At 48.5% G+C, this 24467-nt stretch overlaps 1 protein-coding gene across 5 annotated transcripts in view; it reads right to left on the reverse strand.

The window, feature by feature from the left end:
* NRP2 (neuropilin 2) overlaps positions 1-24467 on the reverse strand; it is a 98767-nt gene that overhangs the window by 956 nt on the left and 73344 nt on the right. For 2 of the 5 annotated variants that reach the window (XM_082284720.1, XM_082284716.1), the window contains 2 exons: positions 12869-12937; positions 11065-11822 (listed from right to left, as the gene is read on the reverse strand). In XM_082284720.1, coding sequence (XP_082140846.1) covers positions 11518-11822; positions 12869-12937 — 374 coding nt within the window. In that variant the 3' untranslated portion in view covers positions 11065-11517. Of the gene's footprint in view, positions 1-11064; positions 11823-12868; positions 12938-20460; positions 23312-24467 lie in introns of those variants that run through there. The other 3 variants (XM_082284717.1, XM_082284718.1, XM_082284719.1) reach the window with 3 other exon arrangements.

The raw sequence follows: 24467 nt of genomic DNA on the forward strand, positions 1-24467 counted from the left end.
CTCACCAGTGACCTTTGAGGCTGGAGCATGGGGCTCTTGCAAAAACCAATGCCACCAAAACACAATTCCAGACTTGATTTTATTCAATTTGCTAATGGATTGTATTTATCCTTTCCTTCTTCTTTTTTTTTTTTCCTCTTTTTTTTTTTTTTTTTGTAAAGATACGATTTCTGTGTGTATTTTCTTCCTCTGAAAGTGCAAACAAAAGTTCACTTTTAAGAACCTGGCTAGCATTTGTGACTCATATTAGGCAGTGTGTCCAGCAGATGTGAGCTCCAGCCTCACCACCCGTTCACCCTGAATGATGCAGCAGCTGCTGGAGCCTCCTTCTCCATGTGAGGATCCTCACCTGCAGGTTGTGACTTCCTTGTGTGCATGCAGGTGGGTCTCGGGCTATGCCCATGAAGCCCCTCCACATGGGTGGGGCGAGGGGACAGCCAGGAGGAACAGGTCTCCCTGCTCTTGTCCTGTGGTGGACCAAATCCTGTGTAACTACTGTGCTTAGGGAAGAGGTGCAGGATGCCGAGCTGGGTATGGGCAAAGGACTGGCAGTGCTGTCCATGTGTCCAAGTGCATCCTGCCTAGGCTAAATGGGGACATCAACTGGAGGTGTTTTATAATTAGCTCCTCATTTGAAGAAGAAGTGTATGTTTTTGTCAGGGACAGTGTTACAATGCAGATTGGGTCTCCTGACCAGAGGTTTTTAGAATGTGAATATCCCTGTATGCCCAGAGAAGATCTCTGTGCCCTTGCCTGGTCAGAGGAGCCCAGTACCCTATCACCGCCATCTAGATTCATCAGGGTATCCCTTGGCATCAGGAGTAACACTTGTTAAAACTTGTGCAAATATTTCCCTAGCCTGCAAAGTCACCTGGGCAGCTGTGATGAGTCACTGTGGCTGTGTGTGGCTCCCTGCACTTCATCAGCATTATCTTTCCTTCATCTCCAGTATCTGAGGAAAGCATCATCACTTATTCCTGAGTCAGAATGCTGAATCTCTTCAATTCCAGCAGCACTGCTGTGTTCACAACTTTGTCATTATCCTGAGGCTGATAACCTTAGGCAGAGGTGTTAATTTTTTAAGCCATTGAGCAATGTCCTGTTTGTGACACTGAATATTCAGAAATACAAGATACAGCAGCCCTTCCCATCCTCCCAAATCACCCACGAAACCCTCCACCATTCCAACCAGCCTCACTATCCTCCTCAGCCCTTGAAATAGATCCTGATTTAGAGCTGCTTGGCTGCAGGTCCCATTACAGCCCCCTCCTCACGTGCTGTGGTCTGGCATCGCTGTACGGCAGGGACTGCAGATCACTATTGGAATGGTTTTATCCCAAAGCAGTACACTGCTTGTTCCCAAGTGTGGCACTGCTCTGTTTTAATGAGCTTTGGACATGACATTGTCGGCAGAGCCCTGGCTATTTGATGATGGTCACTGGGGATAATTAACCCAGTGTGTGCCCAGAGCCCCGTGCCTGCCTGTGGCCCCAGCTGGGGCAATGCCAACAGCACGGATGGGCTGTGGCTGACATGTGAAACTGCCTTAAAGGGGCCTACTCTCACCCATCTTCTTCCTCTTAAATGGAGGCTAACATTGTTTCTAATCTCAAAGTCTAACTTCTTCCTTTGGAAAGAAAGAAAAAAAGACTATTTTCGAAAAACAGATTCCAAGTGGGACTCTCTGACTCACTCCATAATGCCACCAGGCCCAGATTAGGATGCTCCTTGCTGATACCCGTGTCTACACTGGCCTCCACAGAGCTGGTGGGGCAGGGCTGGGGCTCCTCATCCCAGGGAAACAGGCTAATGTGCTTTGCACCACCCCCCTCCCTGAATCCCCAAGGCACATAGGCCTGTGGGGGTGCCTGGGGAAGGGTTAACTGTGCTGCTGCCTTTGCCTTTGGCCACTGCAGCATCTTTCCCCCGTGTTTGTCCCAGCCCTTTGGAGTGTGCTGCTGCTGCAGATGGAAGGAACTGCTTGAATGGCACTGAGTACTTGTGTATTTGAAGTTCAGAAAAGCAAGAGTTACCGAGATGGCTTTCCCTTTCCGGGAGGAAACCAGAGCCGGGACTGGCTTTTTCTTCCTCCTTCTTTCCTCTAAACCAACAGAAGTTTTTAGCTGCTTCTGCAGTTAATCGCTGCCTGTGTCTCAGAAAGAGCCATGGAAAACTCCCTTTGCTTCATAAAACTGAGGTGGCACATTTGTCACCCTCCTTGACACAATTGGCCTGCCACACGTTGGCAGGGAAGTGGCACCTTCTGGGCACTGGGATTTTCTTGCAGGAGCAGCAATATGCAGTGGTGATGGGACAGCCTGTGGCAGGAAGTGGCACAGCTTCCCTGCCTATCCCCATCCTCATCCCTGTCCAGGCTGGGAGGGCTGGGAGGCCTCAGATGTGCTTTTGGCACAGGGTGTTTAGGCAGGGACATCACCACCTGGGAAAGCGCCCCCAGCAGGAGGCCCGGCTCCCAGCAGCCCTGTGTTGGTGTGAGAGAGGGATGTGGTGAGCACAGGGATGGATGCCACGAGCCACATCTCCCTGGCTGAAACGGCGTGTGTCACCCATAGGGAGCGCCAGGCCTGGTTTTCTATGTGTTTGCAGAATGTCTCCTCATCCAACAAAATAAATAAATGGATAAATAAGAATTGCTGGGCGAGATGTGGTGGCAGGGTGCCAGTCCCAGCACAGCCAATTCATTTTCAGTTCTCATTAATTTGGAGTGACCTTTGCTCACATTTCCACCATGAGCACGTTCAAAACAAGGCAGACATTTAACTCTGTTTTGGGCAACGTTACTCTAATGTGGCTTTTTTTCTGCATAGCTCTCTCTTTTATGGTAAGCAAATGTACTGCCAACTTTTCTCTTGCTATGTACACCAGCGAAGGGAACCAGATGCTTTGTGTTTTCCTCTGAAATGTATCTGAATGTTGTTTTTTGTTTAGTGTTTCGGAGGGAGGGCTGGCTTACAGACAGCATTTCATAAATCCAGTCCTCACTGCACACTGTTTCCCAACTTAAGCGGGTCCCTGGCTGTGGCTCCTGGCTGGATTTGTGGTCTCTCCTCACACAGTGTGGCAGCAGCCCCTGAGGCGCTGAGGGGCCGATTCCCATCTGTCCCACTCTCAGTGGGGCAAGGTTGCCTCTGGGGGAGACCCCACCAGAGGGGTCCCCAGTGATGTGCGGTGAAAGGTGTGGGGCTGGGAAGGCTCATCCCACTGACTTCTTGCACAACAGACTGTCCCCAGCCTGGCCACGGGCAATGGCCGTGGCTCTTGAGGAAGCTCTGGGATCAGCCTGGAGACACATCCCAGAGGAAACAATCTCCAGTTCAGGAATGGGGTTTGCTGCTTGTGGGGAGCAGGATGTGGGGATTTGCCTGGTGAGGGGTTTCACTCCCTCCTGCCCGAGGACACTGGGACCATATGGGGCTGCCTGTGCCCACCCCTCTTTGCTGGGGGGCTCAGAGCTGGTGTTCTGCATGGTGGAGGCTCCTCCTCCTCCTGTCCATGCAGACCTGGGCTGTTGAAGCCAACCCCAGAAATTCTTGCTGTGCAAGAAAATCATGCAGTCTTGGGCAAGATTGTCAAAAATACCTATGCCACCAGGGCACTTCTGGCCATTTAAAATAATTTCTCTCCTCTACCTCCATCTGTACTTCTGCTGCTATTTTTATAATCACTCTTCTGCTTTCAACTCCTTATCTTCTTTAGCTTTCCCTCTCCTTTTCACACTTCATGCCCTAAAATCTTTTCATCACCTTTCTTTTTCTTTCTTTTTTTTTTTTCCTTTGGGTCTGATTGGGCTTTATTTCTTCTTCTCCATCAGATTTATGTGAGTTGTCAAGTCCAGCAGCCGTTTGTCTCTGCCTGATGACAGACTTGCGTCCCACCCCCCTCCGAAATCAGATTCATGGCTGTTCTTTAAGGCCCTTTAATATTTTAATGCTCTGACTATAAATTCCATTTTCTCTAAGCTTCAATCCTTCTGTGGGCCTTCCCGCGGAGGGCCGGCGGCGGCCCCCCCGCTCTCCTCTGTGATTTGCGGTGTGTCACAGGCAGCGTTTGCCATGGCTTTGCTCCACGCACGGGAGAGGAGGGCAGGGGAGGGGAGCGTAGCAGGAATTCGCTTTTCCTTAAGCTCAAACGATTCTTCAAACCTTGACAGGAATTGACTTTTTTTTTTTTTTTTTTTTTTGCTTTCAAGACATGATTTGTTGTAGGCTTGTTGTGCTTTTTATTAAAATGCTCTCGTGGAGTGCTTAGAAAGGTTGGCTTTGCACAGCCTCAGCTTCCTTCTTTAATAAATGCAGCCTCGGCTTACAGTTTTTCCCTCTGATGTGTCAGCTGGGGGACTCACTCTCCATCTCAAATACACCCAGACTGCTTAAATCATCCTTATTTCTCTCAGAGGGAAGAGAGACTTTTGCTCTCCAAAACTTTTCACACCCTAAGTTAATAAAACTTCTCTGCTGAAAGGGATGGATGTGACACTGTGCTAAGGATTTCACGGCCGAGTGCTGGATTATTGCTGTGGTGTAAAAGGCTCCCCAGCCTTGGTAAGCACATTGAATGTCTTCTTAAAATATGAGGTTGAAATGCATTTGGCAACGGCTGTGTTGCTCAACACAGCCCATCAATGAGGTGTCCTGAGCCTCTGCTGCAGCCACTCTTCCAGGGCTGCAAAGAGAGCTGGGCTGGCAGAGTTACTCTGTATAAACCCGGGAGACCAGGAGGGCAAAAACAGCGCTAGAAATTTTGACAGTTTTTGTAAAGAACTCAAGTCTGTTATTAAGCATGAGATTGGCAGCTGATCCGAAGGGTGACAAAGCAGCCCTGCACTGCGCCAGGAGGGACCTGATAGGAAATTATCAGCAACATCTGGGACAGCTATTTCCTCTAGGTTTGTAAACATTTAACCAAGGAAATGTTAGCAAAGTCTATTGCAGCAAACAGTCCTGAGCCACCAGCACGGGCTGGTTCACCCTGCAGCCCTGAAGAAGAGCTGTATTTCTTCCCTTGATTTTTGGCACCCGGGCCAAGGCGGGGGTAGAGCTGCTGAGTGTTTAATTCAGTGCTTTCCATTTCGGATATTAGTGGTGCAACTGAGTTATGACACAGGAGCCAAGAGAGGAGTCATTCCCTCTCAACACATTCAGGATTAGTTATTTTCCCATTGAACTGCTTTAGACATGATGAGTTTGTTGCCTCAAATGGGTCACTGCATGTAACAGGAGTTGATAGGAAAGCCTAGTCCTACCTGATCAGTGTGAGTGACAAGAGGGACCTATTGAATTCAATGCAAATTTTGCTACAGATGTACACAGACCAAAACACAGTGTTACCCTCTGTATTTAGACCACAGGGCTCTACTGAGCAGCCACAGTAAGGCTGAAAGGACACAGCAGGGACACAGCAGCGGTGGCACTGGCTGCAGTCAGGTCCCCAGTGCTCGGCGCACCAGGAGTCAGCTCTCAGGGATTCACCAACACCTGTCACCACCAGGTGGGTTTGTCCATTTGGGGTGTAAAGTGGGAAGATGTGAACTATTTCGGTGCAGCTACAGTAAACAGAGCCATCCAACTTTCACAGGAAGGGGCCATCAGGAGCTTCCCAATGGAGGGAAGGTGCCTTTATGGGTGCTGGTCATCATGGTTTAGGCCTGGCAATTATGGATGTTCAAAGGCCACGTGCTGCAATGGATGGGCTCTCTGTGGTCCCTTCAGAGAGGAGGTGGAGCACCAGCCTCCCTGCCTGCCAAAGTCATTGTCCACAGCAAAGCTGGCACCAGGTTTTGCTCAATCCTGTTGGATGGCTGGTGATAGTGCCAGGCTCCAGGAGACAGAGGCGTTCTTCGGAGAGAGACAGAAGAGAGTGAGGCAACGGGAGGCTCTACTTGCACCTGCCTGCAATTAATTAATTACGAATCCACTCATTAGCTCAGCCCCATGGCTCTCCTTACTGCCAAGCCCCCAGCTGTCCAGAGAGCAAGTCATTATTTGAAAAGATTTCCCATTAAACCCAAAAGAAAAGGAATATTTGAAAGAAGAAGGGGCAAGGGGAACAGCAAGGGTGCGCACACGATTGCAATCAGCTCTAGAGGATGCCCAGGAACGGCTGGATCCCCATCTTGGAGCAGCCCAAGAATGGTGAAATCGATTTCATTAGCCTGCTCAGCCCCTGATTAGTCTTGTGCCACATGAAAGACTCCCTGTGGCTCCCCACAGTCCACCCTCTGCTTGCAGTGGGTACCCTTGTGTGCATGGCAAATGCACCAGGGCACCCGGCTCCCACCCCATCCTGCCGGCTCCACAGCAGCCCCATCCAAGTGCAATCCCAGCACAAGCGCTGAAAAAAAAAGGCCTGAAGATTTCAATTTCCTGAAGTGGGTGCCTGCCTCCCCTTCGTGCCCAGGCAGCATCTTCAGCCCAGCTCACAGGCTTTTAACCACAGCCAGAGCATCTGCTTTGCCTGCTGTGTTTCTATTACCTGCTCTCTGCTCTCTGCATTAGTGGAGGCTCCCCTTAAACCGCAGTGATTTACAGGCGGTGTTACGGCAGGACAGGTCTGACACTGATTGAGTCGCTTATCTGCCGTCTCCGTCCTGCTCTCTGACAGCCTCTCCCCCAGGTATCAATCTGCACATCAGTTCTTTATTCCTGGATGAGGGGAGAGCTGTCAAGGTTGCAGCTACACTGTCATCTTCATCTAAGCTGCTAGCCACCCTTCATTGCTTAAAGACCCTCTTTAACACACAGACGCTTTGGGAGGGGGTCACCATGTTGGAGATGGCAGCAAAATTTCATTTGCTCTCAAGATGCCCAGGGCTTGATGGATTGGCTTTCATTTGTCAGGGTGTCCATAAATAAACAAAGAGTTTCCAAGCTGTAGATTCAGCCCCACAGCTTCTCCCTTCTGCAGCCCCACAGTGGCTCCTGGCTGCCTGCTGCAGGGTGCTGGGACCCCTGTGAGACATGAGGCTCCCCTGAGCTGAGGCTGCCATCAGGGCGGTGTGACAGAATAGAGAGAAGTGGGGTGGAGTGGGTGGAGAAGACAAGTATGTGGAGCCAGGCTTGGCACTGGGGTTTGCCAGGAGTCTCCACTGTCTTTGTGACACCCAAGAACGGGGCTGAAGCTGACGTGCAGAAGACCACCCCATCCCAGTCACTGTCCACTTTGGCAGGTTCATAGAAACAGGACAGTGATATGCTGGCATACCAGCACCTGTACACTTGTGAGGTGGACAAACTGCGACAGGCTGGCCCCCACCAGTGCACTTGAGTTTTAAATGATGTTTTTCTTAGCCTAAAACTGCACTCCTCTCTGGGATCACTAGCAGCACTGGGCTGTGGCATAGGGTGACAGGAAAGGACCTGCATCCACTTTGGGGTTTGCTCTCAGGTGGCACTTTTGGGCCAGAGCAGCTTGCAGCCGTCCCCAGCTCTGATAGGAGAGGATGTGTGTGTGCACTGGGTCTGTGTTAAAACCCCATGTGACCTTGGTGTGCCAGGCAGCCTGGGGTAATCCAAAGGGACAGGCAGTGCGCAGCAAAGGGGAGCAGTGGGGAGCCCTGTGTGTCTCCAGTTGCACCTTGTTCCGCTGGGGTTTCTGCTACAAAGCCAGGTGTCTTAGGTTACAGTCTAAGATGTAACCAAAAGTATGTATTCTGTCACCATCTGGGGCAGTGTTCTTTATCTCTTCCTTGACACACCCCTGGTAACTCCCTCCAGGATACATCTTCTGTTAATGAGCCAGCTACTAAAACCAGGTGGGGCAGTGTTCTTTGTCTCTTCCACCACACATCCCTGATAACTCCCTCTGGAGAGATATCTTCTGTTAATGGGCCATCTAACCTCACTGCACGACTCATAAAATTACATCATCCCATTGTGAGATGCTCCGCCCAGGGGGAGGAACCAAGCATTCCTACCTGGATATAATCTGAGGTTTGGAGCACCACAGTCAGCCCTTACCTATTGGATTCCCAGAGAACAAGAGCTACATAACCACCACTGGACCTTCAGAGGAAGACCAGACCCTTCTACAGGATCACCGCTTTGACAGAACCACATCTATCACCTCAAGAGGACTGAAGGCACCCCTTAATTGGACTGCTACCACCACCCTGCCCAGCAGGATGTCAGGTTGTATCCTGACTCTGTCAGGTTAAGCCAGTGTTTCTGTATTATTGCCTTGTTATATATAACAGTAAAGAACTGTTATTCCTATTTCTCATATCTCTGCCTGAAAGCCCCTTAATTTCAAAATTATAACAATTCAGAGGGAAGGGGGTTACATTTTACATTCCAAGGGAGGCTCCTGCCTTCCTTAGCAGACACCTGTCTTTCAAACCAAGACACCACTGAAACATCATCTCTACCATAATGTTTATTAAATAGTAATTTTAAAAGGTTTTTATACAAATCATATAAACACAGTTTTATTTTTTTTGTTTTGTTTTTTTGTTACACCGAAGAATCACAGTAAAAGCTCTTTAAGTCCGTAAGTCCTGGCTCAGCCAGTAAATGGTCAAATACCTTGAACTGCAAACCTTGGAGAATTTCCATTTCTGCATATAATTTCTTAATGGTTTAATTCCCATGCTCACCTCCGGCACCTTCCCACAAAATGAAGTCACCCAGCACTACAACCTGCCCATTAGCAACATGTCCTGCCATAGGGAAGTGTGTGGAGGCAACAGCCCATTTAAGCAAAGGCATTAATGCCGATTTTTTTTTTTTCTTTTCTGAATTTCACAGAGGGAATTGCAATCAGCAAACCTAATCTACTTGCAGAGGAGGATGCAATGAATTGAATGCACTGATGACTTTTCCCCCCCTCCCTGTTGAAGTTACAATCAAACAGAGTTTTCCGTAGAACAGTAAAGCACCCGGCAGAAGTAAGTGAGGTATTGGCTGTGCAGCATTATTGGCCTTCTCTCGCCTGGCGAGCTCACACATGGGCCCTGCCCCAGCTGCCAGGGGCGGGCGGGACACGCGGGCTGGGCGCGTCACTGGGCCCGTGCCCGGCAGTGCCAAGGTCAGCAGTACTCTCCTGCCCCAGATCAAGAGATACATTAACACGAGTCAGTCCCACGGAATAGTCACATACACGATACATACAGAGAATTCACGTGCGTGTGCAAACACACTATTTCTGAATATATGTATATATGAACTCTTCTCTCTGTACGCCTACTAGACACCATAACATCACCTTTTTAATTATATATTTTCACCTATTGTTTGCCTAAGTTGGTTTTTCTACTGTATGGTCCTTTTCCATTCATCCTTCCCCTCTCTGGTGATTTGAAGGGGATAAAATCATTGAGCAGCAGCAATCCAGCTTTGAAATGGTCTGGTACATTTCCTCTCACTGCCTGTGTTTCTTTTGTACAGTAAAATAACACCCCTGTGGAATTTTTCTGTGAAAAATGCCAAAAGAAATAAGGTGATTCGAAAGGAGAATCAGAGACACATTTACTGCTGTTTTTGTCGGGTGCACAGTGTGAATTAAAAAAATGAAGGCCTTTGTGTGTGCGCATCTCTGCGTGTGTGTACGAACCGTGGATGTTCTGATGACGCAGCTGCTGTATCTGCTCCCCCAGTACACGTGCATCTTTCTTAGAGCAGAGAAGGGGCTTTTTTCCTAAAAACTTATTGTCTGAGGGAGCTCTTCATGAAACAGTAGACAAATGTTCCTATTCCCACAGTACCAAGGAGCAGCTGTGGCACTGCTCATGTGTCCATGCTCATCTCCTCTCCAGATGTTGCTTGTGTCCCCAAACACTGAACTCCTGCACGATTTGTCTATGGGGGCTGGGCAAACTGAGCTTCACAACACATCACACCTTTGTCAATCGCAGTTAGTGAGGAAAATAATGCCATCCCCAACCCAAGCTACTTGCCAGATGAAATGTAAAAATCAGGACATGCCAGGTATTACCAAAGAGCCCCTGGAAAAGCAAACCCAGTGTGACAGAAAGTTTTCTTATTTATGTATGTGCAAGCTGATTGAGGTGATCCATCTGTACTGAACTGGAAATGAAGGCATTGGTTTGGGGTTCAGCATTTGAACTCTCCATCCAGTTGTTTTCATAACACTCTTCTCCCACAGCACAGTGGTAAGTGGAGTGGTACCAGCTGCCACACAATGTAGCCAGACCATTTGAAAGTAGAAGGACCAGATTTCTGCTGGGCTCTTACCAGCAGAGAGTGGTGAAGAAGAGCATTTTGCGGGGGAAGGATGAAGGCCTCACTTGCTGTTTGATACAGCACTGATCATCAGCTGGAGGAAAATACTTCTTCTAAGGCACTTGTTCAAAGTAAAAAAAAACCACAGCTCATGGATAGAACTTGGGGTTTTTGCTACTGATCAGGAGCAGTGCAGCTTTGCTCCGAAGGGGATATGGTGGCAGCTGTTTGGTCCAGCAGTACTGATGGCACCAGCTCACACCCCCAGCTCCAGGGAGAAGGGGAGCACCAGGAAGGTGCGGGGGTGCCAGAAGGCGCCATGGCCAGGCTCCCCAGGGCTGTGGGCATGGCTCCAGCCTCCTTCCCAGTTCATTTTTCCTCCCTGGCACTTTGGAGAGGTCTCAGCACTGTACCTCAAGTCAAACCCCAAGTGAAGCCCCCTTCCCAAAGCCACTGTCTAAGCGCCAGCAACCTGACAGGCTCTATCTTTTGTTTGCTGCAATTTTCTCATTATAGTAAAAAGAAAAACAGCAGGCTTAAGAGGGGTGGGAGATTCAAATAAAGGCCTTCCTGATGAAGGCCTCAGCTGTTGCAATCAAAGATCTGGATTTAATAAATGGCTCTTATTCACAAATCACATTAAGGCTCTTCAGCTTCTCTCAAAGAGGTGCTTCTACACATAGGGTTTCCCTTCTATTTTCTTTCTTAATGATTTCAGAAAGCGCTGTTGTTACTGTTGACAGTAAAGCCAGTATCCCACCTTTCCCCTGCTACTAGGAGAAGGAGAGTTGAAGGTAACAACATGCTTTCATTTACAGGTCTGCAAACTGCAGCTTCCTGTTCTTAGTGTGAAGTGCACAAATCCCTACAACGATACCTGGACGGAGTCTAAAATGGACAGGGGCTCCGTGTGTGTGTGTGTGTTATTTCTAAAGAAATCCCTCAGCCTTCTCAGCAACTCACCAGAGAAAGAAGGTGGGAAATAACAATCAACATTGAGTTTCTCACATCCAAAAGGTAAACCAGGCTCCCTCACCACATCCCAGCCATTCACATCAGCAGAAAATGAAGATGAACCAACAAACAAGGGGCTCAGTCCTCCCTTGCCCGGCACAGTCTGGTTTGCAGGAAAGCCACTCGGTCCTGGTGGAGTGTGACCCAGCAGCAGGACCTGGTGGCAGGAGCAGTGCCTCCCTTCACTCCTCCTGCTCCCCTCATTCCCTGTTATGGCATTCAGTTCCCATAGAAAACAGCAAAAAAAGTACCCCCCTGCCAGCCCACCTCACCGGGCACAATGCCAAGGGTGATCCCTAGGCACCCATCAGGCCTCTGAGCAGCACTTCTGGTGGTTCATCTTGACCTTGTGCTTGATGCCGTCATACAGTTCAAAGTTGTAGTTCTCCAGCGTGGTGGAGCTCCGCGAGGACAGCCCAGCATACGAACACGTGCAGTAGAGGAGCAGACCAGCGCAGATGGCCCCAAGGAGGACACCAAGGGAGCTCATTGCTATAATGGTCACCAGGATGGGATCCAGGGTGTACAGCCAGCTTTTCTCCTTGTCCAGCTTTGGGGTTCCTGGAGAGTTAGTAGAGAACAGTGTGTCGTTCCTATCCGATCCAAAGTAATCTGCAGTGGAATGGGCACTTATTATCCAGGGATCACTTTTTATTCCCCCCTCACATTTATACATTTCTTACTTGGAGTTGTGATGACTTTACAAGAGTTAAAGTATATATATGCGAATATCTCAGCAGGATTCACTAACCCAGGTCTAGAAATAATGTGAAGCACCAAACTACCAAGAAAGTTAGGCATCCTGATTCACATTTAGACATCAGACTATTGACACAGCATGCAAGCATTTTACACCCACTGAAACTCTGGCCCTTCCAGTGCCACTGGGTTCAAAACTACGGAATCAATCTGTCACAGGTCTCAATTTTCTTCATTTACAAGCCCAAATGCCATGCATGATGCCTTAGGTTTTAACTTTTATATTTTTCAAATCCTGTAGTGCTTAGTGTGTAACTCTGGAAGTTTCTTGTAGCCTGTTAATTTCTGCTCTCTCATGCTAGGTAGACATAACAAAACCTCTCTGGGCCTGCTTTCCAAGGACACCAAGACTGTCCTAGGCCCAAAAACTATAAACCAAAGAGCCTCTAAAGGGGGGGTAAGCTGAGGGAAAAACTGAAGCTTTAATTGGAGAATTAACCCTACTATGCACATGAACCAAACCTATAAAAGTGTGAAGAACTTGTGACCTGGGGTCCATCTTGGGGTCCATCTTGGCAATAGCCTCTGGCTGCAGGGGGTACCTTTGAAGGCTTTTCAAACAAATACCTACCTTTATTCCCTTACTCCTGTCTAGTCTCTGTTTCTAGGAGGCCTCTTAAGGCATCATGCAAGCAGCAATTAATGCTTAAAAGATCACTTTCACTTGTCCTAACACAAATACAATATATTGACTTTGCAAGGTTGCTGGTTGTTGAAAAAGGAAAACAGGAAAAGAAAACCAATGCCTTTGAACACTAAGCCACCATTTCAATGTATGTTCTCAAGTGTGTTCCAGCTCCTCACACCACTGAAGCTGAGGTTTGTGAGTAATCTTAGCATCTGACACTGAAACACAAGCTGCACCAGCTGAATTGTCCATGTGGCATTTGGATACCAACCTGGATCATCACTGTCTTCAAAGTCTTGCTCAGAGCTTGGAAAGTCATCCTCCATTCTTGGGAAGTTCACTAGAACAACAAAATGGGAAGCAATGTTTGTTAAAAGAGGCCTTCTGGGGGCATCATTGCCACTGGTCACTGGATTGTGAGACCAGCCAGAAGAAAGTAATAGTTAAACTACTGCAAGGCTCTTCCTTGTGGAAGGAGGAGGAGCTCTTTATCTTCTTTCCTTGGCCAAAGTTAGTGAAGACTCTTGCTCACTTGAGAGAACAGGATCTTCACACTGTCACATTTCATGACCACCAAATGACCAGCTTTTAAGAAGAAAAGAGAGCGAGTGAAAAGCAAAGAAACCAGACAACTTGAATAGCACTAAAATATTGTCACTGGTGCCTCCATAATGGCCATAATTCACTATTAATATGCCCATGGGTATTACCCTTACACCTTTGAACAGGATCTTAGTGCCTGTCATTACTTGCCACTAATGCTGGATCCATTTAGCACACACTCTACTTTTCATCTTTTCCCATACATCTGACTGGATATAGAGCTTCAATGACCCCGTTCCTCTTTGGGTTTCAGATAAATTCACAGTAATTTGAGGAATTTGTGTATCTTCATTATATGCTTTAATGCAAAAGCTGGTTGAAATAGAGAGAGAGAGGCAAATGGGTGTCCATATCTAGGCCCTTATGATAGCATTTCCCTGATCCAAATTCCTTTTAGTGGTGACATTTCTTTCTATTGTTCAGCACAAGGACTAGTAACCAAAGACACATATTATAATCTGAGCAGAAGTAAGTTATTTTCCTGTGCAGTCTTCCTATCATTATCTCTGCGTACAGTTACCACGGCTCTTTTCCACTTTTCCAAAAGAAAATATCTTTTCATTTCAATCTGCCAAGAGTTTTCAAAGCTGACTGTAACTTGGGGTCCTCAACTGAGAAGGTGTCTCAAAATGATCAGGAATGCAAAAAATCAGGGACTAGAAAGTGACAGAAGTCACACCTTGGAAATAGTTGTAGTTGGAACCAAGATTACTTTGTGTCTTGTGCCAAAATGGCAAGAAGAGTTTAAAGAGGTTGCTTACAAACAACCAAAACCAAAGAATCTAACTTGTGCCTAAAAAGCCATGTGCAAAGAAATTATTCAAAACCTTACAAAAGAATATTTCTGCCAATTTGCATGGATATTTAGGACTCAAAAAGGCCTCCTGAATTGTCAAATACATTTTTTTGCTATCCCAGACAACTGTGTCAGGCAATCCATGCCAGTGACATTTCAGGGTTCCCTTCCAGAGCGGGGTCTCTGCTGAAAGCCATGCTGCCCCAACACCCTCTGACACCTGACTGCAGCAATCCTCTGCTGGTACTGATGATACCTCCCCATTCCTCGGGCAGAATTGTATCTGCGCCCAAAGGATTAAGAGATTCCTTTGAATTTTCAAGTGAACCCGGCAACAGGAATGCTCACAGCCCAGCGCTTGCCCCTCCTGCTGATGAATTCTGCATCTAGTGAGTTAAGCTGACTCAGGGCTGCTGGTACCTTGTTGAAGAAACACAGGTGCACACTGCCTTCTGTAAGTCCTCACTTTAGTGGTGAGTTCACATGATTTCTCAACAGTTCTCGAACTGACAGGCCAGATGGCAACATCTAAGGGCTGGGAGAACTGCCTGAGGGCCTCTTGCAAACATTTAGATCCAAACATGTGGAAAATAACTTGCAAAGCAGTTCACACGTGGAGACATCCGTACTGCTAGTCACCCACTGGAAGACAAGCAGTGAGATTTGCCATCCGTGTCACCTATACAACCCTACAGAAACTGTATGTTGCTCAAAGATAAGCAGAGGTCAAAGTTAGATGATAGTCTGCCCAAGGAGGCAATGTGTGGAGAAAGGCTGTTGGAAGTCATTTGACATTCCATATTGTAGCTGCTCTAAATTTTGTGTGAGAACATGCTACCAATTTGATCCTTTTGTAACTTCCCAGGGTAACCTTGAGGGACAAGCGAGAAATAAAAAAGTATTGGTTAATCAACACTTTCAAAAGAACACCAGTTCTTCCAGCCTGAAAAGAAGGAGCACTGGGAACACTTGAAAAGAGAGAACATTTATACAAAAAGCCCAGCCCAGAATCTGTTTACTCTTCTAGTGATTTGCTTAATTCCCCATGCTAATACAACTCTTAAGTTCTGCTTAAATGACAACTTCCTACTTGCCCATTTTCCTTCCTCCTCAGACCCTCATTCTTCTGTTCCCCACATGCCATTTCATTGCTATTTGATTGTATGTTATCATGCAGGGCTCTACACCCTCTGGAAAGCTTTAGAAAAATATAATTCAACATTTCTTTTTTCATACTGGGGTTTCTTGAGTCATTAACTGAATCAGCTCAGGCTGTGTGGGTGTCTGTGGGAATTGAAGCTGGTGGTCTCAGTTCAGTTCCTAGTGGAGATGATTTAGAATCTAGCCTGTCACAGAATCTAGCCTGCTGTTTGTCATCAATTAGGGTCCTTTGGGACAAGTCTCAGCAATGCTGTCACAAGTGGAGCAGGCTACAGAACTCCCTTAGAAAGTGGTCCCCAGAAAAGCCCTGCAAGCTGGTGGGCAGAATGGGAGAAACATGCATCACTCTGTCTTGTGGAGAGCTGCTTCCTTAAAGGGCAGACTTCAGGCACAATTTACCTTGCATTTGAAAAAGGAAAAAACACATTGGAGAAAGGTAGTCAAGAAAGTTGGGGGGAAACTGGAATTATATATGAGGAATGATTTCTCCTGAGTGAAAGGCCATTTTCAAAGCCTGTGTGCCAAATGATGGCTGTGAGCACCTAGCCAGTCATGGCCAAAAGATGATATTAGCAATGATGTTGGAAACAGCCGGATGCCAAGAAAGGCTGTTATCTGTTGGATCTGAGAGTACTGCCAGCTAAAAGGCTAATTTATGGGCCCTGAAAAAAGAAAGATAAAATTCTAATCAAAGACAAGGGCTGATTTAAGTGCCATGTTTGTATGAACTCACATGGAGGAAGAGCAAGAGAAAATTAGTATTCCCAGAGATTAAAGAGCTTCAGTGTATGTCTGTTTTAAAATAGTAGCAGGGGTGGGAGGGATTGTGCCAGGGTGGACGAGGGAGGCACGAGAGCAGACAAGGTTCTCTGGTGTCCCACCACAGACGTACACGTGCCTCTTGCAGGAAAGCTCTCTGAACCTGCCCAAGGCAGCTCACCTCTCCAAGCTGTCTTGAGCATGAGCTCAGCATGTCTTAGAGCCTGGCGTGTACTTCCCACCACCACAGGTGCTCGATGCCAGCCCTCCTGCACGGGCTTGCCAGCAGCAGAGACCTCCGCACCAAGCCAAGAGCTATTGCTGTGGAGAGAACACCCAGGCCTGATTGCTGGAACCTGGACACGTTCTTCCAAGGCAAATGACAAATGTCAGGAAAAAGATTGCTGTTTCTTTCTAGCCTGACTTTGTCTGGTTTAAGTCCCAGGCACAGGTCCCTCCACCCTGGGGCAGAGCTCTATCACCTGGCATCTCTCTCTACACAAGGCATTTGCAGATTATCTGTGATGCCTCTTAGAGTCTTTCTGGTTGAACAAAATGAGCTCTCAGCAGGAGGTGCCTTTCCCAAACAATGTATCAACTTGCAGCAATTTCCAGATCTTATTATTGCCTGCCTAGAGACACTCTGGCACAGACTAGTCTCTCCTGGAGAGCACTCAGGATGCACTCCCACTCTCCCTGTGCTCCTGCTCCTCACTTTCTGCAGGGGTCCACAGGCTCTGGGACTGAAAGCCATGCACCAGGTGATGGTGGTTTGTGAGCTCTGCTTCCTACAGCCTTTCATTCCCAGTAATATCTGTGGCTGTGCCTGCTGGGACAAAAAAGCAGAGTGTGTAGGAAGAAGAAAAACAAATTGCTGGTTTTGGGGAAATAAGCAGCAAATGGTTGTTCCCCCACTGTGGAAAGGACTTGAGGGCAGCCAGCTACATGCTCACCCCTCTCTCCTGCTGCTACAACATCCCTCTTGGCCAGTGCTATCCTGCCCAGCAAAGGGAGCGTAGGAGGTACACCGCTGCTCTGCTGCCAAACAGTGCCCATGAGGGTCTGACACATTAAATGCAGCCAAAGCCAGGAAAACAGGGTCAGAAATTGCCATTTCCCATTCTTGGCAGAAAGAGGCAGAGCTCCAGCTCTGCTCTCATCCTTGCTTGTCTCTCTTTGCTCATTCCCAGTCCTTTTCTCTCCACAGCAATAGTGTGACTCCAACACACATCATTTTGTTTTGACACAGCAGAGCAGCCGCCATGGCCTCGCCTTGACACCGCTCTGCTTGGCGGCTGCGCAGCACTGCTCCTCTGGCTGGGAGCCCCGGGGGCTGGGGGCGACACCTCCCACCCTCAGCAAATGGAGAGGCACTTCTCAAAGCAGCAGCACAGGCTCCAGGCAGAAACATTCTCTCTGAATCCCCCATTGCTCTATTTCCAGCTGAAAATTCACCTCACTTCTCTCTTTCCCACTCCTCCAGAAACACAGGACTACTTTAGTTTACAGAAGGGATAAATCCCTGCCAAATTTCAAATTAAAACAGTGCTTTGGCTACAGTTGAGCATTAAAGAAAGCAAAGAAGCTGCCACTCCCTGGCCTGGCCTCCCTCCGCAGTGCAGGAACTGCTGGACCTTATTCTCAGATTGCCTTGGGGCTGCCTGGTGGCAAATGGTGCACACCATAGACCACCACAGAACTGTCGTCAAACTGGGGGCACAGATGAGCCTCTTGCACTCCGCGTGCTTCCCATATGAAGATAAGGTGGGAAAGTATGGCTGGGCAGGTGAAGACCCCCCGCCAAAAGCACTTGGAGACATGGAGCTGGGCTGGGTGCTTGGTGTGGAGGTGGCCATGAGCAGGCAGCTATTTGCAGCCCCAGTGCTGCCCTCCAACACGTGGCACCAGGCCCTGCTGCATGCATGGCAGATGGCCAAGGTAGCTGCTCAAAATGAGCACCCTGCCAAACCCTCCCTGCAGCAGACACATCCCCTATTGCAGCCTGACCCCTTCTCCAGCGTGCCCTACTTTTGCACCTCTCCTCAGCACCAGCACCGGGCCAGGGAAACAGTGGTGGTGGCGTGTGTGTGTACGGCATGACTGTGGCATTACACAGCGTGTTTCCTCTCCCTCTCTCTTAGCTCTGGACAGCCTGGGTAAGGAGCTGACACGTGGGTTCTGTGCTCCGTGCTGAGCTCACCTGCCCCAAACCGAGCAGCTCCTCGGTGCAAGGGTGGCACTGTGCCCCGCCACTGCCATGTAAGGGCTCAGAGCTGGGGGAGAGGCTGGCAGCTCTGTGGCATCCTGGTATGTTTATCACCCTCCCCGTTGTTGCTGTTTGTTTTTACAGTGCAGTGGCTAACGACACTCGATTCCTCAAACTGGCAGTCACGCCTGCAGTCTCTGCTAAGAGCCGCCAAAGCCACTGATGGAGGAGCTGTGGCGGAAAGCCAAGCGGCTGTCCAAGCTCGCCTCGGGGCCTCGCCTGCTGTCTGCATGCCTCACTCTGCTGCCCTGACACAGGGTTAAGTGGGGGCTGGCCCTGGTAAAGTTAGTAGGTTTTCACAGGGTTTCTAGAGGGGCAAAAATCCAAACATAGCCCCATGCACAGCCTGGTTTCTACCTTGTTCCCTTGCACTCAGCAGCAGAGGCATTTCATCCAGGCCAGGAAAAGCCAACCTCTCCGCCACAGCCCGGGGAGCGAGCAGCTCTGGGGTCCCCGTGCCAAGTGTCATCCTGCAGGTGCCTGCCCTGGCAGGAGGCTGACCCAACTGTGCGGCCGGTCCCTCGGCTAGTGAGTGAGCTTTGCAGCTTGCTCCTGCCCGATCAGCCATCTCGGACACACTGACATTGCCAAGGCACAGCACAGCCCTTCCCACGGCGCCCTTTGCTTTGCCAGGTCAGCACTCCTGCTCTCACATCCCCATTAGGCACTGGCTTTGCCCCAGTGCTTACAGAGAGTGCCCATGGACCCCCTTCTGCTCCTACAACGCAATGCAAACTGTAGAGATAAGATAAAATCACGCCACGTACCACCAGGGAACCACGCCCAAAGCCTCCCCGACACACAAGACACATCAGGCTTCCACTCCTAACGCTGCTCCCTGAAAAACAGAGCCCCTACTGCTCCCAAAAAAAGTTTTCTTTTTTTTTTTTGAAGTAGACACTTAAATGCCTGAAGTTACTGACAGAAGAGTTTGCATCAAAATCACACTAAGCTGTATTTATTTCCTTAAACAAAGCATGCTAATTTTAGCTGCTTTCTTCCCTAGGATGTGCTGCAGCCTGAGCAGCTCCCAACTCTCCGGCCAATCTGTCTGTGGCACACGTACGGAATAATTAATCCTGAACGATTCCTCCCTTTTCGTCTGTTTACTTAACAGAATTTTTTTCTTCCTTGTTGGGAAGCCATCAGTCAGTCACTCCCTCCCTGTTTTTCACATGTGCATATTTGTTTTGAATTTTGCTTGAACAGTCGCTGAAGTGTACAAAATGCAAATTACAAGTGTAATTTGCTTTGCTGTACAATTAGAGAAAAGAAAAAGCCCTCTCCCAAAAAAGCAGCTCGGGTCCTCAGCTTTGCTTGTGTTTGAATAGCCAATGTGAGGGATCACATTTGAATTATTTTTTTGTTGATGGCCTGAATTCCTAAGTAAAGTCAGGAAGTTTCATTGCAAAGCTGAGCTTTATGCCAGGGTAAAGAATATGAGAGAAGGAAAATAAATGAAGGAGGGAAGGAAAAACCTCTCAAACTGGCAGCAAAATATATTTCACATGAAATGTGATGCTGCTGACTCTGCCGAAGGGGTGAAAGGTGCTCTAGGGAAGATGGGAAGCAGAACTGCTGCAGCAGAGGTCCCTGTAACAAAGTTGGGAGGACTCAGGTGGAGGGAAAGCAGAGGACATACACCTTTCCAAGCACTCGGTGCTGTGGCACCCGGGCCGCTACCAAGTGGGTCTCCTGCACAGTCTGACACACAGAGACAAGGATTGCACAGAAGGGGAAAGCATTGCTGTTTTCATTATTAATTTTGGTAATGGTGTACCCATTTTTTGCTGTGCTCAGGGACAGAGCGTGCGGCTCAGTGGAGCTGGCAGCAGAACCAGCCCCAGGGGCCCCGGAAAGTCGGATGTTCCATCTCCAGGGGCCCCAGCTGGAGAAATTCTGCATAATCACACTGAGCAATTTAGCACTTAGGCAATGCTAGTGAAATCCCCAAACAGTCCCAAGAGTCAGTCCAGCCTCCCGAAACTCCCACTAAGGACTGGTACGAATGCAATGGATCTAAAAGCTGCTATTAATGGCCCAATCCTGAGTGCAGTGAGGCAGGATGCACACAGCAGCTGTGCTGCTGGGAGCTGGGTCTGCACACAGCAGAAACTGGAGCTTCACTTGGCTAAAAGGAATAGCCCTGATGCTCCAAAGAGTTTTGAAACTCTGCTTTGCTTCAACCAACACCATTCTCATTAGCAAAGAAAGAAGAAGAAAGAAAAACCCCAGATATTTGTATAAAAATATCATCATTTTATTACATTCCACACAATACATCTTCAAAGAATTTCAAATTTCCACAAGATATTTTTCACACACAGGCAACTGGGCAACGCTGGGGATGTCAGGGCTCAAGGAGCAGGGGAGAACTGGGAGTAAAAATCTCGAAGTGACCTTCTGTTTTGTCTTTGGTGATTTTGGTTTGAAAGACACGGTGCCACATTCTCCTCTCTGACACACCAATGCACACTTGCTAAGTCTATGGGGGTGAACCTGGTCAAAGTGAGATCGTCTGAACTAGGGAGACTGAACTGACTTTGGAAGCGTGACAGTATCATTTGCTTACATGGCTTGGGCTGACCTGAAGATGCAGTGAGCGCATGCCAGTTTTTCACATCTGTTTTAATTTGCAGCTGACTTAGGGGGATGGGATTCCACATCTCAAACCAGATGCGCTGCAACACCAGTGCTGTATGACGAGGAGGCTCATGGTGAAAGCACCCTGGCCCTGGAAGCCCCCTCCAGGGACCTTTCAATGGCACTGCCTTCTGGGTGGCAGGAGCGCCCCGATTCCATTCTGGCCCTATGGGACAGGCATGCCCCTGCTGCTCTCAAAAACCTTGTGGGAGCCAGGCTCGGGTGCAGTGGTGCCCCAAGCACCCACCACACCTAATGTGCTCACCATGGCACGTCACCCTGGGCTTTTCTGCACTCCCTGCTTGTTTGAGATGCTTGCTGCTGCAGCTGAGAGGATCCCACTGAAATCTGCTGTGAAAACAGCATGGGGAGCTGAAACTGGCTGCATGAATTAAGGCAAGGAGGGGGATAGAGTGACACCCCCATTGACAGACATCCCCTGGAGATAGGGCTGTGCTGCAAGAGGGGCCAATACCACTTCAGCACAGTTTGTATTTCTACTTTTTTCCCAGACCAAAAGGCAGCTCAAGACTGCAGAGAAGTTAACAGAGCTGCTCATCTTGATTCATTTTATGCAATATTAATGGACAAAGGAGGGGTGGGCACTAGCAAGTTTAGAAGGGGGGAGGGAGTCTGATCACTCATCACAGATGGACACAAACAAGATGGAGAACCTTGCTCACTGGAGGTACTTTTTTTGCCTGCAAACAGATTAGGGTTAACAATTCAAACCACTTTTGCATGTCATCATTCAGTAATTTAAATAAGGCATTTCCACTACAATACGCTGGGCCATTCAACAGTTGGAGGCATGTGGAGGCTCCTCCTCGCCTCCCCAGTTAAAGCAGCAGCAATAGCTGGGCCCCCCAGGCGCCCTGGCTGGGCTTGGCTTGCTAGATGTTACTGGCACTCTAAGAAGCAGAACATTAGCAAACGCAAAACTGACATTCTAGAAAGTCAATGGGCAATTTTTATGATTCAGCAGCTATGGATTGGGCAGAAGAAAGAAAACCAAACCCAGAAAGGGGAACTATACTTGTCCCTTGAACATTTCTAGCAGAAAGACAAGGAGGAGCCCTCTCCCCGTTCCCCGTGTAAAAGCAAAACCATCAGCACCCAGAGCGAGGATACTTATTAAATAAATAAACCTTCAATTCTCAAGAAACTACAGTATTTAGCATCCACTAAGACCTGCTGAAGTCTACGTGTTACCCTAAGGCTGGCTTTAACAGATACAAACAAAACATTCATTATGAGCTTCTCTGATATAAGGCAACTTTAAATAGATTCACTTGCAGGTGGGGGAAGAGGAAGGCTTCCCCTCCCTCTTCCAAACAATGGCTGTGTTATCTCATGTTGGCTGCAGAAAGAATAAAATGGAGAGATCTTACTTTTTGAATGTCTATGGACCTCTCTGGATTCTTCTAGCCATCTGAGGTGGACATTCCTACTGTCCAGCCTGGCCTCTTCTCAATTTGCACCCAAGACATTAACACTATCAAACAAGAAACCCAGCCAAAGCTAGATAAGGCAACAAAAAAGCATTGCTCTCTTCCCCAAGTAAACAAATCAGGGTATTCACCATAAACACATCCCAGACCTTCCGGAGAGGAGGTGGGAAGGGGGGAAAATTAACAACAAAAACAAAAATAAAAGCATTCCCTGTGCAAGTAGAAGCAATAACAAGCAAATTAAAAAGGGGCTGTTTCTAAATATACATTCAGTCAGTCAGACACACACACTCCCATGCACACTTGCACACGCAGATTTAGCATACATGCACACGGGTCTCACACACAAGCTTCCAGGCTCACCATCAGGTTCCCTTGCAGGTTGCCTACTGGGACGAGAAAAAAACCCAAAGAAGCCGACCAACAAAAAAAAAATACTCCCCAAACAAACAGAACAAAATAAACCCCCACCCAACACCCCAAATATCCTTGAAAAGTAATAGAAAGGGAGCGTTCACTTCTGAAGTGAAGGGGCGGTGTGTCTCTTCTGGCGATCCAAGATGCAGCATTAGTTTAGAGTTTGTAAAAGATTCGGGGAGGGCTGGGGGACGGAGAAGGGATGGAGATATCTAAGAGTTCACACGTATGCTAGGTAAGGAAAAAAGTGCAAAACTGAGGCAACGTATTTGAAGTCTTAGTTTCTGTCTGTCTGTCTGTTTTGTGTTTTGTTTGCTTTCTCGTTCCTGTTCGGCTCTCAGCAGCGCAAGCTGGGGTCTTGCTCTAGTTTTATGGTTAGGGTGGGCTCCACGGCCACAGGGGCCCCGTTGGCATAGTGGGAGGTTTTGTAGGTGATGGAGTGATCACTCTTCTTGGCCGCATAGCGGAACCGGTGGTAGTGGAGCACAAGGGCCAGCGCGACGGAGACCAGCACCACAACAGCACCTCCGGCGGCAATAACGTAATACCAGTAGGCTGGGATGGGCTGCACTGACACCGTGTCCACTGTGGGCTCGGTCCCTGGCAGGAGGGTTGCCCCTGGGGAGGAGACACAGAACAGGGTTGCTAGGTGGGAGGCATGCAGACGCACAAAAAGAAACACACATGCTTTCAAGAGTACAGCACGGAGCAAAACAAGGTCCCACAGCCGCCTCCAGTTACAGGGCGTGCTCCTAGGGGAGGGCACAGCCTGGCATTTGCTGAGCCCGCACATTCAAGGGCCTTTCTCTTCCCTTTTAATTAATCAGGCTGCCTGGATCATAGTACAAATTCCATATGCACTATTATTACTATTATTTCTGGCATCAGTGAATGTTTTTTTCCCTTCTTTATTTTGGCCATCTCCAGATCAGCCACCTGCTTTTGTCTCCACATGGCAGATGTTGTCAAGCAGTGACAAAACACATCATGTTCCTAATTGGAAGAAAAGCATAATCTCAGATGGCTGAGGAAGTTACCACAGGAGACTGGGAAAGACATTACAGGCAGAAGCATTTGTCATTTTTACTGAAAAGGCAGAGAAGAAGTTCTCTGTCTGAAAGTGCTCTGCACACAGGTCTAGTCTCAGTAGGTGCCCCATTCACAGACCTACACATTCACAGACCTACAAGGATTTCATTACTATTTTTTAAAGCGAGAAGGGATGGTTATAATTATTTACAGGGCATGGGCTGCAAAATTCAACCCAGTATTCAGATAAGAAGCTCATGCTCTCTGCAGCTTAAGCAAGCCAGGACTATGAATTCATGCTGAAAAAGCAATACACCTTGGGAGGGCTGGAAAAGCACCTGCCTCTCTTGAACTCAGGGGCAGGCATTGCCCAGACTCAGCCCAGCGATGGTCATCCCTTCCTACTCTTGCAGCTGTGGCGTGCTGCCGGGCACGGCTGCTGGGCCAGGTCATGCCAGGACAGCTCTGCACACATCTGTGGGTCAGGCGGGGCCCACAGAGCCTGGGCACCCTCGCGCCTCCGGCAGCGCTGGGGTCTGCGCACGCCCCCGGCGGGGCCGCTCTGCGCTGCTGCTCCTGCACACGCTGCTCTCACCTCCCCAGCAACACTCGTGGGGGCGAGCTGTAAATAACTAGGGAGGGATGTATTTTTGCACCACATTTATTTACTGGTTACTTCAAGGGGGCTGGAGTCCCCAGGGAAACTCTCTGGAGGGTTTGCTCTGCTGCTGGATACATCGACGCC

The sequence above is a fragment of the Coloeus monedula genome (assembly GCF_965178545.1).
Source record: "Coloeus monedula genome assembly, chromosome: 7".
In the NCBI taxonomy this organism is placed as follows: domain Eukaryota; kingdom Metazoa; phylum Chordata; class Aves; order Passeriformes; family Corvidae; genus Coloeus; species Coloeus monedula.